Source organism: Pithys albifrons, chromosome 1 (assembly GCF_047495875.1).
Source record: "Pithys albifrons albifrons isolate INPA30051 chromosome 1, PitAlb_v1, whole genome shotgun sequence".
Lineage (NCBI taxonomy): Eukaryota > Metazoa > Chordata > Aves > Passeriformes > Thamnophilidae > Pithys > Pithys albifrons.
In genome coordinates this window covers 73,102,035-73,114,629 of record NC_092458.1, presented here as the reverse complement: position 1 = coordinate 73,114,629, position 12,595 = coordinate 73,102,035, and the positions used below count along the sequence as shown (strand labels likewise).

The following is a 12,595-nucleotide window of genomic DNA, read 5'->3' as shown; positions in this document are numbered from 1 at the left end:
ACCACTGGATTATTTAATTTTATTAAAATTGCTAGTTTAAAATTTAATGGCTTTGAAATAGATACTTCCAGTAAATATATTTTTATTTCAGTGTCCTGTTGCATGGCAAAGCAAGTGGGAAGGTCCAGAAGATCCTTTACAATATCTTAGAAGTCTTGTAGCTCGAGCACTGGCTATACAGGTAATTTTTTAGAGTCATTTACCTCAGTATACTGGTGTTCAGTAACACAGTATATTATGCAAATTACTGTAGAGTAGACCTTTACAAACACAAGTCCCAGAGAATTTTAGTTGTGTGAAAAGGCATGTAAAAATTTAAAAATAACTGGTAATGGAGTAATATTGTTATTTACTTCACAATAGATTTGCACCTTAGATTTTAGTCACTAGTCTTTATGATGAACTGGGGGAAAGAAGATTTGTTTACTGAGATGAAACTTTACATCTATGTCATGACACAGTCTTTAATTTGGTAAAGTGATGCCTATCAAGGCATAAATGAAGCATTTCTAATAGAGGTAATGTAGAAATTCATAGACGAGTAGTCTTTAAAGCAAATAGTGAAAGCATCTGCATTCTCCAGGTTTACAAGGGGGAAGAATAGGTGGTGCAGTCTGACAACAGCTCTGTCAATTTACAGTCTGACAGTGAAGAGGATTTTTAGTTAAGGTAAATCTATGTATACTTTAATTGACAGAAGTGGTGTATTTAAAATAACAGGCAGACAAATAAAAATGTCATTCATATAAATTATTTAGTATTTAAGGAAACAAATTTCATCATGTTGCATACATAGAGAGAAAACTGTGAGAACCTTCCAGAGAGGAAGATTCCTTTAGGAAGGACAGATCTTGATTACCTCCAGGCAATAAACAGAAAGCTTATGATTTTGACCTTGATTAACACAGTCTTGTCCCATGGGATACCAAGGTTTCTGTCTACATTAGTGTTGACTGTCAGATTCAGAAGGAAGATTTGAAGGGCACAGGAATTCTAGGCATTACTTTTTAAAAGAAATTACCAAATGAATGTTTTCAAAATATTAATAAGATTATTGTTATGCAAACAATTTTGGCTAATGCTTCGTTTTTCTTAGTTCCTTTCTGTCAAAAAAGGCTTAAAGTATAAACAAAAAATGTGTAAATATGTACAGCAACAAGTGATAACGCACATTCAGATGTTATTTGGTCATGTAATTAGAGATGAACTTAGTGCCATCTGTCTTTTCACTAAGTATTACAGTCTTTAGTATTAAAAAGTACCATTTGCGAGTGACTCAGTGTGTTCATAAGCTTCAAGGGTATCTTGCAGTTTTCAACTTGTACTTTCATTTGGTTGTGATCAAGCTGCATGCAATTTTCCTTCCTTATATGATCTTTTTTTTAATTGAAGTCTGATATTACAGTTCAAGCTTCTGTGGGCAGTGCACCTCCCATACAAAGTGGAGATAATGTGACACATTCTAACAGGATGAAATTAGTGTTATTAATAATAAATGATTTTTCAGCCCACACATGTTCAAAAAGTTTTTATTTTCACATATTACTCCAGTCAACTATTGACAAATATGCTGTTTTATTACCATGATAAAAATCTTCATTTCTCATTGTTCAAACTGCTGACAAAGTGGTACTTTTGGCTTATTCATTTTTATGGAAGTTATGAAAAAATCATTTACAATTTTAAACAGTTATTTATTGTAAGAGAGGGAAAGATTATTAAGGCAGAGCTTTACAGTAGATACTTTAGATACACAACTGGATCCAAAAGCAGTAAATTACATTCAATTTTTTGGTTTTGACAATAGTCACTAGTTATTTCATTTTATCTTTCTTAATGTCAAATCAGTAATATGGTTCTGTTTGAAGCATTTCTTAATAATAATAAATTACTAGTCTGTTTCCATCTCAAGCTTCTAGTCAAATCACATCTAAAATAGGATTTCTATATTTTTCACGTATATAAGTAGAATAGTGTTGATTATTTCTAATTCTTCATTTCAGTTGAATCATCTTTTTCCTTAAATGGAAAAAATTCATAGTTCTGCATTTTACACGAAGATTCTGATTACTCTTGATCATTTTTAATTAACTTATTTTTGGTGGCTTTTCATTATTGATTTTATAAATGTAATTTATCATTATTTAATTGTAGGTTTAGTATTCATAAATTTTCTAAAAGCTTCAATAGAGATATTCTCATAACTCTGAAAATTATCCTCAGATTTATATTGCAATAAATGCCGTATTTTGGATTGGTTTAGATTTATATGACCAACTCCATCATATTTTTTTTATAGTTACTCTTACTATCTCTGTTTCATTGACTCTAAGATGCTGACTTATACTTTCACTGTTTTAGACAGGTTTGATTTAGGTATTTTGTAAAAGGAAATAGGCATTGAAGCATCAAAGTTGTACTGAAGGATTACTTTTAGTAAGGATGCAGTAAGTCTCTGCCTAGGTTATTAGTTAAAGGCTGCCTTGTCAAGAGGTTTGCTGCCAGTGCACAAAATAATAAAAGCAACTGTTTTGTTACAAGCATTTAATGGGAATGGGGAGGAACACGAAATATACACCAGATGGTAAAGTATTTACAGCAGAATTTATAGAAGTGTAGAGATGTTCTGGGAGCATCATACAACAGAGAGAAAAATAACAGGTGTTGCATTTCTCAGGTTTGAATTTACTCATTAAAAAGCAAAATAAAAAAACCTGCCTACTGAAAGTGTAAAGAAATCTGTATGTGCAAAATGCAGTAGAGATATGTGTTGCTGTGTATTGTGTTGTGGTGATTGAACTCATGGAAGTAGATTATTTCTTCCCACATGGAAGTTCTGATACTTGGTTGTTAACTTGTGCTTTTCATTGAAACAAGAAATGTGTATTAAAAATTCTTCTAAGACAGAGTTCTGAATACTTTTGATTAGCAATGCTGACTTTGAAATATACAATATCATGTTTCCACGTGTCTGTCTACAGTGATATGTTTGCTATCAACATTAAGATATGAAATGTATGAATAATCATAGATCATTGTATTGGTTTTCAGTCTTGGTCCTTGTACTGCCAGTTTCCTCATGATGGCATCTTAACTGTGTCCTGTGGTTTCCCTCTCTCTTGGTTCATGGTTATAGCTCAGGAATGATACATGTCAGCTTATAATGCTATTAAGTGCATTCTACTCTGTAGATAAGTGTCTTCTCATGACTATGGATACCAATAGGAGAGAAAGGTGAGATCCTGGACTACAGCTAGTAAGAGCCAAACCAGCAGCCTAGGCAAATGTCAGATGAATATCAACCTTGAAAAAATGTTTCAGGTCAACAAATTGGAAATTAATATTAGTTTCCACAAGACCTAAATATAGAGTTGAAATGCTCCTTAAAAGAAACCCCAACCAGCAAACTCAAACCCCTTTTATTCCAAAATTACCTTCTATTTTAAATTGAAACGTTTATTTAATTCTTTTGAACTAAGCTGGTTTTATGTCATCTGCAAAAGCAATTCTTCCTTTGAATGACTGTTCGGTTGGAGAGCTGCTAAAAGGCTTACAGTGTACATTGAAAATGAACACTGTTTGACCTGAGAATCATAAACACCACGTTCAGAGTTCTGACCAAGGAAATATTTATGAATACTGAAGGAGTTTTTTGCTTAATTTATGAAAGGTTTTGTTGAAAAGGTGCATTTATCTATAAACACTCCTAGTATATAAAAAAGTTATATTTCATACTTCTGCTAGAGTCTTGTGCTTATCTCTCTGGATGCTATTCTCTTGTCCCCTCCCATGCTGGGTGAAATTTAGGGTAATAATAATTAATTTCAATACCAGTTTGATCCTCTGGTAAAAGATTTTTGCTATTTTATTGCTCTTTTAGTATTTGAGGAAGAATGACTTTGTTTCTGTTTTGAAACCCTTATTATTAGTCTGTTTCAACAATTAGGTCCCCAGAAAGATATGTAGGAGACCCAAGATATATGAGATTCGAACTCTTGGAAATTGCCTGCTGAAGACACTGGAAAACCTTCTGGGAATAGGAAACACAAGATCTTTCCTTCACACCCCAGGAATCTAGGCAAAAATAGTACATTTTCTTTCACTGATAACAAGCAGAAAGTCTCCTATTAGAAAGTCAAGGGAGCCAAGTCCTCTCAATTTTCACCAAGGTAAAGAACTCCCATATTATGTCTTGTACAGACCCAGTACTGTCATGCTCAATACCCATATTCATCCACTGGGGCACTCCATAATAAGGCCTATCCTCTTTTAAGTTATCACACTTACTTTGCATAGCATTTCATTTTTTTCTAATACATTGCCTTAGCAGATTTTGCAGCAAGGACAACAGCTTAATGCTTTGTCTTTTACGGTTTTAGGATTCAGATGGATTGGGTTGGCTTGTTCTCCACCTTGTCATTGTTCTTCTCATGACTCTCTATTTGAACAGCTGTTACCTAGGTATCTGTACAGTGCAGAATGCTTCAGATTGAGTATTCCGATACTAAAGCACAAGAATTCATAGAAGTAATGTGTTTTAAATCCACCCATTCCATTATTTTAATTCAAATTTACTCGCTATTCTGAAGAATTAGCATTTTTCTCTTACTTTTATTGGCTTCTCCTCTTTAGCTGTCACAAATATCAAAAGAAAAATACAACTGCAGTCTAACATTATCTGCTAAGGAACTGATCCTTAGTTGACTCCCTTAGCTGTCATCATGTTGCAGCATGATTTCACTTTGTTCAGAATTTATCAGCCAGGATACATCTTTCAAGACCTTTTATCTAAGTAATAACTAAGTGGATTTTAACACTAAGTCTGCAAACTGTGCTACTTTAAATGGAAGTAATTTTGGTTGTCAATTAGCAGGGATTATATCAAGTTTTAGGAAAACAGTATGCCATATGCGGGAAAAAATAGTTTTTTAAAAGCAGCATTGGAAAAGGGGAAGTATCTCTACCTGCACTTCATTTGATTTCATTGTTAGCTGTTGAAGCTTAATCCCAATGAAGGCTAGGTGCTCCATGAAATTGAGGCACCCCCAAGTTAAGGGTTTTTCAATAAACATAAGGCTTAACTGTTATGAAAAGTAACCTGTTTCAAGGGAATTGAATTCTTGATGATTAAACTCTCAGAATTCTAAGAATGTTTTCTGAGAATGGTTATTCTTTTTAAATGATGAAATACTACCTTGTAAGCAGAAGTTTGAGCAATATCCCCTATCATACCACTAACCATTTGGTCAGCACTCTGTTTATAAAATTTTTATTGCAGAAGAGAATTACTCATAAAAAAGGTTTTTAGAAGTGTTGCATAAAAAAGAACTCAGGTCATTGTCTCTACAGACATTGTCTCTCTGAGGAATTAACCTTATTTTAAAGAAAATTATCTTTTTTCTTAACATCAGTTTAAATTTAAAAGGGCAAGATTTAGTATTCTGTATTTCTTCTATGGATGTAAGATAGTATTTTTATACTCAGTAAGTTACAAAAATTGTACTATATATTATGTAAGATTTAAAGCTGTAGTTGATATAATTTATTTAAAATATTAAATAAACATAATTCATTAATTTTTCTCTATAAGCTACAAGATGCATTGTCACAGTACAGAAAGAAATCTGAAAAGATGCAATGATAAAATATTAATTAATCTTATATATTTAATGTGTCAAAATTAAAAGTGTAAATGGCTCCATTTCTAATAACTTGTCACTATCTCTTTCATTTATCACAGACAAAGCTGTCTGCAAATGAGAAAGCAGAGTAAAATGGATAGTCTTGTCTGACAAAAACTGAAGCAAAAGAAAAGGTTAATTTTAGTACAAATGGTTCCAAAGGATGTTATTATAATTTGCATATGAAAATGAGTCCTTATGTTATGCTGTCAAAGACTTGGGTAATTTTAAATTCCAGCCATTAATAAATGAGAAGGCTGCAGCACATGCTAATGCACCAATTAGTAGGTACCTTCCATCAATCTGCTTTGAAAGGACCTTAAAGATCATTGAGTTCCAACCACCTGCCATGGGCAAACACCTTCCACTAGACCAGCTTACTCAAAGCCCCATTCAGCCTGACCTTGGAACACTTCCAGGGATAGAGCATCCACAGCTTCTCTAGGCAACCTGTTTCAGTGCCTTCCCACCCTCAAAGTAAAGAATTTCTTCCTATCATCTAATCTAAGCCTATTCTCTTTCAGTTTGAAGTCATTCTCCCTTGTCCTGTCACTACATGCACTTGTAAAAAGTTCCTCTCTGTCTTTCTTTCAGGTTCCCTTAAGGTACTGGAAGGCCACAATTAGGTCACCCATAAGCTACCTTTTTTCCAGGCTAAACAGTCACATTTCTTTCAGCTTTCCTTGTAGGAGAGGTGCCCCACCCCTACAATCATCATGGTAGCCTTCCTCTGGACTCACTCCAGTAGGTCAATGTCATTCCTATATTGGGGACATCATAGCTGGACACAGCACTCAGGTGGGGTCTCACCAGAGCAAAGTAGAGGAGCAGAATCACCTCCCTCAACCTACTGACTATGTTGTTTTTGATGCAGCCCAGGACACAATTGGCTTTCTGGACTGTGAGTCCATATTGATGGCTCATGTCCAGCCTCTCATCCACCAGCACCACTCCTAAGACCTTCTTGTCAGGGCTGCTCTCGATCCCTTCATCCCCCAGGTTATATTGATATTGGTTGCCAAATGCAACACCTTGCACTTGGTCTTATTAAACCTCATGGGATTCCCAAGTATTCTCTTCTGAAGCTTATCCAGGTCCCTCTGGATAGCATCCCATCCTTTAGGTGTGTCAACTGCACCAGTCAGCTTCTGTCATCCTCAAATTTGCTGAGGGTGCACTCAATCCCTTTGTCTATGTCATTAATGAGGATATTAAATAGCATTGGTCCCATTGCAGACCGCTGAGGGGCACAACTTGTCACTCATATCCATTGAGACTGAGCCCTTGACCACTACCCTGTGACCATCTAACCAATTTCTTAGCCATCTAACAGTTTCCCATCAAATCCATCTCTCTCCAATTTAGAGAGAATATTGTGGGGGATCACGTCAAAGGCCTTAGAGAAGTCCATATAAATGATATCTGTAGCCCTTCCCTTGCCCACTAATGTAGTCACTCCATCATAAAAGGCCACTAGGTTGGTCTGACAGGATTCGCCCTTGGTTACTCTAACTTGCTCCTCTGATCACCACTATATTGACTGAAACATTTTGTCTACTAACAATAAGCATCTATCCAAAATACTTTCTTGTTTAATTTATAATTGTGATTTCATAGTCATACTTATATACATATAAATAAATTGCTTAGAGTAGAAAGACATATTTGTACCTAAGAAGTAGATGTGATCATGTTTCTGTTTTAAACTGAAGATGGTTTGGTGGGAACTGGCTTAGTGTAACAGTTTGCAAAATATTTCATCTCTTGTTTTGGGATTTTACTTGGTTAACATCAATGGTAAGATGCTGTAAGTATTTCTCAAATAGCACTTGCTGATATCTAATAAAAAAATAAACCCATTTTGTAATAGCAACACATTGCCATTCCGCCAGTAAGCATCATCCCCAATTAGCAATCTTTTGGGCATTTCTTTGAGAGAAGGCAGAAATGTAGCTACATATTGACCTACCTTTCTGTCTTTGAAGGAAATGCCATATAATTGAATTTGAAATTAGAACATAATTTAATATTGTTTTCCTATGCAAATATAAAAATTATTTAAAATTTCAGAGCCTGTAAAGTCTCAGAGCTGTCATCTCAAATTTAGTATGTGAAGGAAAAACTTCATAAGAATAATTTGTGACTAAATCCTTTTTTATCTGTTGTGTGTGCATCATTTTACTCTTGGGAATTTACAGTCAAATAAAGTAATCAGTACGGAATACAAGTGCACTCAACAGCTCTGTAAACAGACATGACTGTTTTTTAAAACTGGAGTAAACAGGCATTCAGATTTGGGGTTTTGTTTGTTCTGTTTGTTTTTTTCTTAGTAGAGTTCTTTTGGTGTCTAAATGTTCAGCAAGGGATATAATTGAAGAAAAAAGAAACCAAACCTTAAGTCAAAAGGAGAAGAGTTGTTAAGAGTGATAGAAAGCTTAGATCCCTATTTTAGGCATGTAAGTGATGCTTAAAGGCAGAAAGGGTAAATACCCTCCTGCTCTATAATGTGTTTCCCAGTGTATTCAGCTGAGTGCTATAAATAGCAACTTAATTAGAATGTGTGCCCTTACATGGAGGAGAATGTGTAAAAGCGCATTGCAGTCAGTGATGTTTTTATCTTGTGAAATTTACATAGTCACCCTGAACTAAGAGACTTATGATGCAATGTCCTCTACATCAGAGCTTGAGTTTGAAAATGCCCATCAGGTTTGTACTGTTGAACAGTGTTGTATATGCTTTTCCTTATACATAAAATGTATTTTCTTATAAGTTCTCTATAATTACCCTTTTCAATGTTATTTCTAATATTTATTTCATGATCCCATAAAATATATTAATCAACTGAAATTAGCCATATAGCAGGCAAAATGCAGTAAATAATGTAGAACTAAACCAAATATAGTTCATTATTCAGATATGTAGATTATGAAGCTAAGGTAAAGATTTATGCCATTATGTGTATTAATGTATTTTATTATCATGCTGAGAAAATAAAAAGTGATGATTTGAGGATATCCACAGAAGAATCCATCAAATAAAAGGTACAGTAAGAAATTATTAGAATAATCAAACTAAAACTGCATTGCTTATTAGCTGCAAATTTGGTAAACATATGTATAACCAGATATCAGGATACAGTAGGAATGAAAAATTCATGATGACCTTAATAAAGGTTAAGGGGAGTTGTTATTTCTTCCTTTTCTGCAATTTTGAGGCCACGTCTGAAACACTTGTCCAGGTTTTAGTTCTTGAGTCAAAAAAGACATTGCCTAGGTTTCTCACAGAGGTTTGTGGAACCTCAACTTTGGAGATACACAGAACTGGAGTAGACAATGCCCTGAGAAACGTAAACTGATGTTGAATTTGGCCCTATTCCAAGTTGTGATTGGATTGGATGCAAAAATGTTTAACTTCATGAATAAATTATTTATATAATGGAAAAGAAATCTATTTAAAAAAATAAAAATATCAGAAAGTGGGCTGTTTATCAAAATGTTCAATATTTTTTCCTTAAATTGCTCCCTAACATACGTTTCTCTGGCTTACTTCCTGAGAACAGGTTTGAATGAGGCTTCATGCCATGCTAATACTCTTTGGCATTCTCTTAGCCCTCAAGTGCAATAGGACATCCTTTCTGGTTTAAAGAAAGATTTTATGAGCTTCACATAGCTGATATGCAGCACTCAAAGTACCTTCACAATAACTGCCTTGGCTTTACTGTGTAGGACCAAAAAAGAATCCATATCAGTTTACTGCATCAATTAAAAAACCCCTTAATTACATTGAGTCTACACAAAATTGTGCTTTGTTGAACAAACCATTTGATAGTCTGAGCAGTAATCCTGTGTTGCAGTGTTGTGCTTAATGGAGCATAAGTAGCTTTAGAGTGAGCCAGCATGGTGTGCCAGGATGACATGGCCATGCCATCATTCAGTTCCTTTGTTTAGGTGGGGTTGCATCAGCCACTGTTTCCACTCTGTGATCTCCTTTTTCTTGTAAAAAAAATAGATTTCTTTCTTTGCCTTTTAATTGTCATATCTTTGGGGTATTTGGGGATATGTACCTCACAGAGTTAAGCAATTTCTGATTAGATTGCTTTAGTATGTTTGATAAAAATTGCATATGTATCTGAGAATTAGGCTAAGCCTTAATAGTTACTAATAGAATAGAGCTCTCTGATGCAGGTATGGCTGAGAGATTTTTCTGTTTTGACAGCCTTAAGAGAGGGTGTTAACAAAAAATAAATTACGAGTAAACAATAAAAACAAATAAAACAGAGATACTGGTGACTGCTGTTCAAGGGGTCATTGTTTCAGAAGAGGAACAAGGACTGTGAGGGAGGTGCTTAATGGAAAATCTGTATCTCATGGGATGTTACCAGAGAAAATGAGCCATAGCAACGTAAGCATTTCTCTGTTGGTTCTCTTTATTGTAACATAGCCTTCAAGCTGGTACTATAAAACAAATTACTGCAGTGCATCCCATTATTACTAGTGGCTAATAAATTGAGTATTCTGTTCCCCTGTTTAGTCACACCAGCACCATCACAATATAGATTTCAGCATCCCTGCTCCTGAGCTCTGCAAAGGATTTATGTCTGATGTAGTCCTGACTTTGTCCCAGTATTATGGTAGGCAATCTAATCAGCTTTCTGCAAAAGAATATTCTGTGTCACTGTTTTCCCTCCCCTGCAACTTCTCAGTGGAGGTGCGAAGTTGGTTCCACCAAGGAATAGTTCCAGCTCTTATAGTTCCTTACCAAGTAAGGTAACTGCAAATGCAATGTTGTGCTTGATAATTAATGTAGTTGTGGAGAAAGAAAAGGCTAGAAGGCATGAAGCATAAAGTATTGGATTCTAAGTGGATTCTATATTTGGTGATCATACAGAAAATATCTGAAAGTAGATAATTTTGGCATACATCAATCATGAACTTTAAACCAAACAAATTAAATTACTGTGTTATTTAGCATTTGAAAAATACTATGTGCCAGACACCTTATCGTATACCTGAAGTACATGTGTTTATTTAATAAAGGATAAGTACATCAAGAATAATGGCTCAAGAATTTCACATACAAAAAAAATTACCAGAAAGGTGCAAATTGTTGTATGCCAGTCGTTCCTTAGAACCTGCACATTACTGCCTCCGGACTCAATGCCTGAAAAAAATGCCTCTATTTCATTTCCTTGACCTGTAATACGATCACTCCTGCTGGTGTTTACCACTGAATGCCAGCACTTTGGAGTGCACCTGTGGACCAGCTGCTGCACTGTCAGGAAAACAGAACTGCTTGTTTGATCTCTGGTCAATCTAAACTCTGGTTAACTGAATACTTACTTCCCTATCAGTGGTACGCACCATCATTTGCTCTCAGAATTATCCAAAGTCTTGCACTTCTTTCCCCTCGTAAGGTTGAATCCCTCTAAAACTAGTGGAAAATCAGAATTGTAATGCATGGTTTCTAGCTATTCATATAACACTGAATACAATTTTCCATCTAGACGCAGAAATAAAATCAGTTCTGTAGTGATTTATATGGGGGCTTTTTCAATATAAATTCTCTTTTGGGACCACAGCAACAGAAAAACACAGTAGAAGAAAATACATTTGGAATGAATTAAAACTGAAGGAAAAGTACTTGATTCATTTTAGACAAGTTCTGTGATCCTGAGTTTGTATAAATGATAATGTGAAAATCTGCCAGCCTTATTCTGTCCACTGTTCAATGAGGTGCTCAGTTTGCTTTGGGATTAGAGATGATAAGGAAGGCTTCTCTCCAAAAATGGAATAGTTGTTGCTTGGATATTAAGATATATGAAGAAATATTTGAAACACCTGAGACCACACTTAGAGATACGGTTTTGTAAGAAAAAAAATAAGAAAGAAAATAAAATCCTTTCATTATAGCAAATGGAACTTTTTCAGGCATTTTGGATATTGCTGATAAATATTGCTATTATATTTATAATCATAATTTGCTAAACTAATCCATCATAGTTCAAGCTTAAATTTCTAGTTTAATTGTAATAAGAAAGATTCAGGCAATACTGAAATAATGAATTTTTGAAACAAACAGTTACAAAGAAGAGTATGATAGATTTTTGATTTTATTTCATAATAAAAGGATTTTCAGGCTTAGGATATTTGACCTTGTAGACAACATTTTAAGTAAAATAGAAATTCTAGATATAAAATTATTTTAAAAAATAAGTTATACACTATTTAAGCTCTAGTATACCTTTTATAGCACCATATCTAAATAAAAATGTATTAATTAATACACTGAAAATGGTTAAGTGAATTTAGATCTTGATTATTAGCTGTTTTGAAGAAGAAAATCTGAGCTGCAGCAAATTTCTTAAAGACCATGTTATGAGAGCTAGGAGTGAGATAGCAGCTGAAAAAGCATAGGTACTGGCCTGAGCCACAAAGAGACAGGTAGCTAAATTGTACACATTCTTGGAGCTAATGGTAGTCTTCTTACTGTAATGCAGCTGAGAAGTGACAAATTCATGCATTATTGTGGTGTATGTGGCAAGAAAGGCAAAGTTTTCTTCTGAGTTGGTAATGAAAAAAAGCCCTTCAGACTGAAATGTTACATGGCCATCCAGGATGAGTAAGAAGTCAAACAACTTTGCATCACTTTGACGTACATAGTCAATTATACATTTTCATAGGAGTTGAGATGAGGGGAGAATTATCTGGTACAGGATTTCTCCTCTCCAAGAAAAGTCCCTTCAGTCTTTCTACAGCTTATCTTAAACTTCCTTCCCTTCAACACCTGATCTGTTCCAAGCCTTACAGCAGTGGCAGTGGTTGTACTAGTGACAAATGATCCTTCTCATAGACTGGTGTTATCTTTTGAGACTGTAGCACATGCTGACATGTGGTCATATAAAACATTAATATTTT

The 12,595-nt window shown here is 34.6% G+C and overlaps 1 protein-coding gene across 1 annotated transcript in view; it reads left to right on the top strand.

The window, feature by feature from the left end:
* Window positions 1–12,595, top strand: part of DYNC2H1 (dynein cytoplasmic 2 heavy chain 1) — a 158,351-nt gene that overhangs the window by 130,998 nt on the left and 14,758 nt on the right. The window contains exon 85 of the mRNA XM_071555104.1: window positions 92–181. Coding sequence (XP_071411205.1) covers window positions 92–181 — 90 coding nt within the window. The remainder of the gene's footprint in view (window positions 1–91; window positions 182–12,595) is intronic.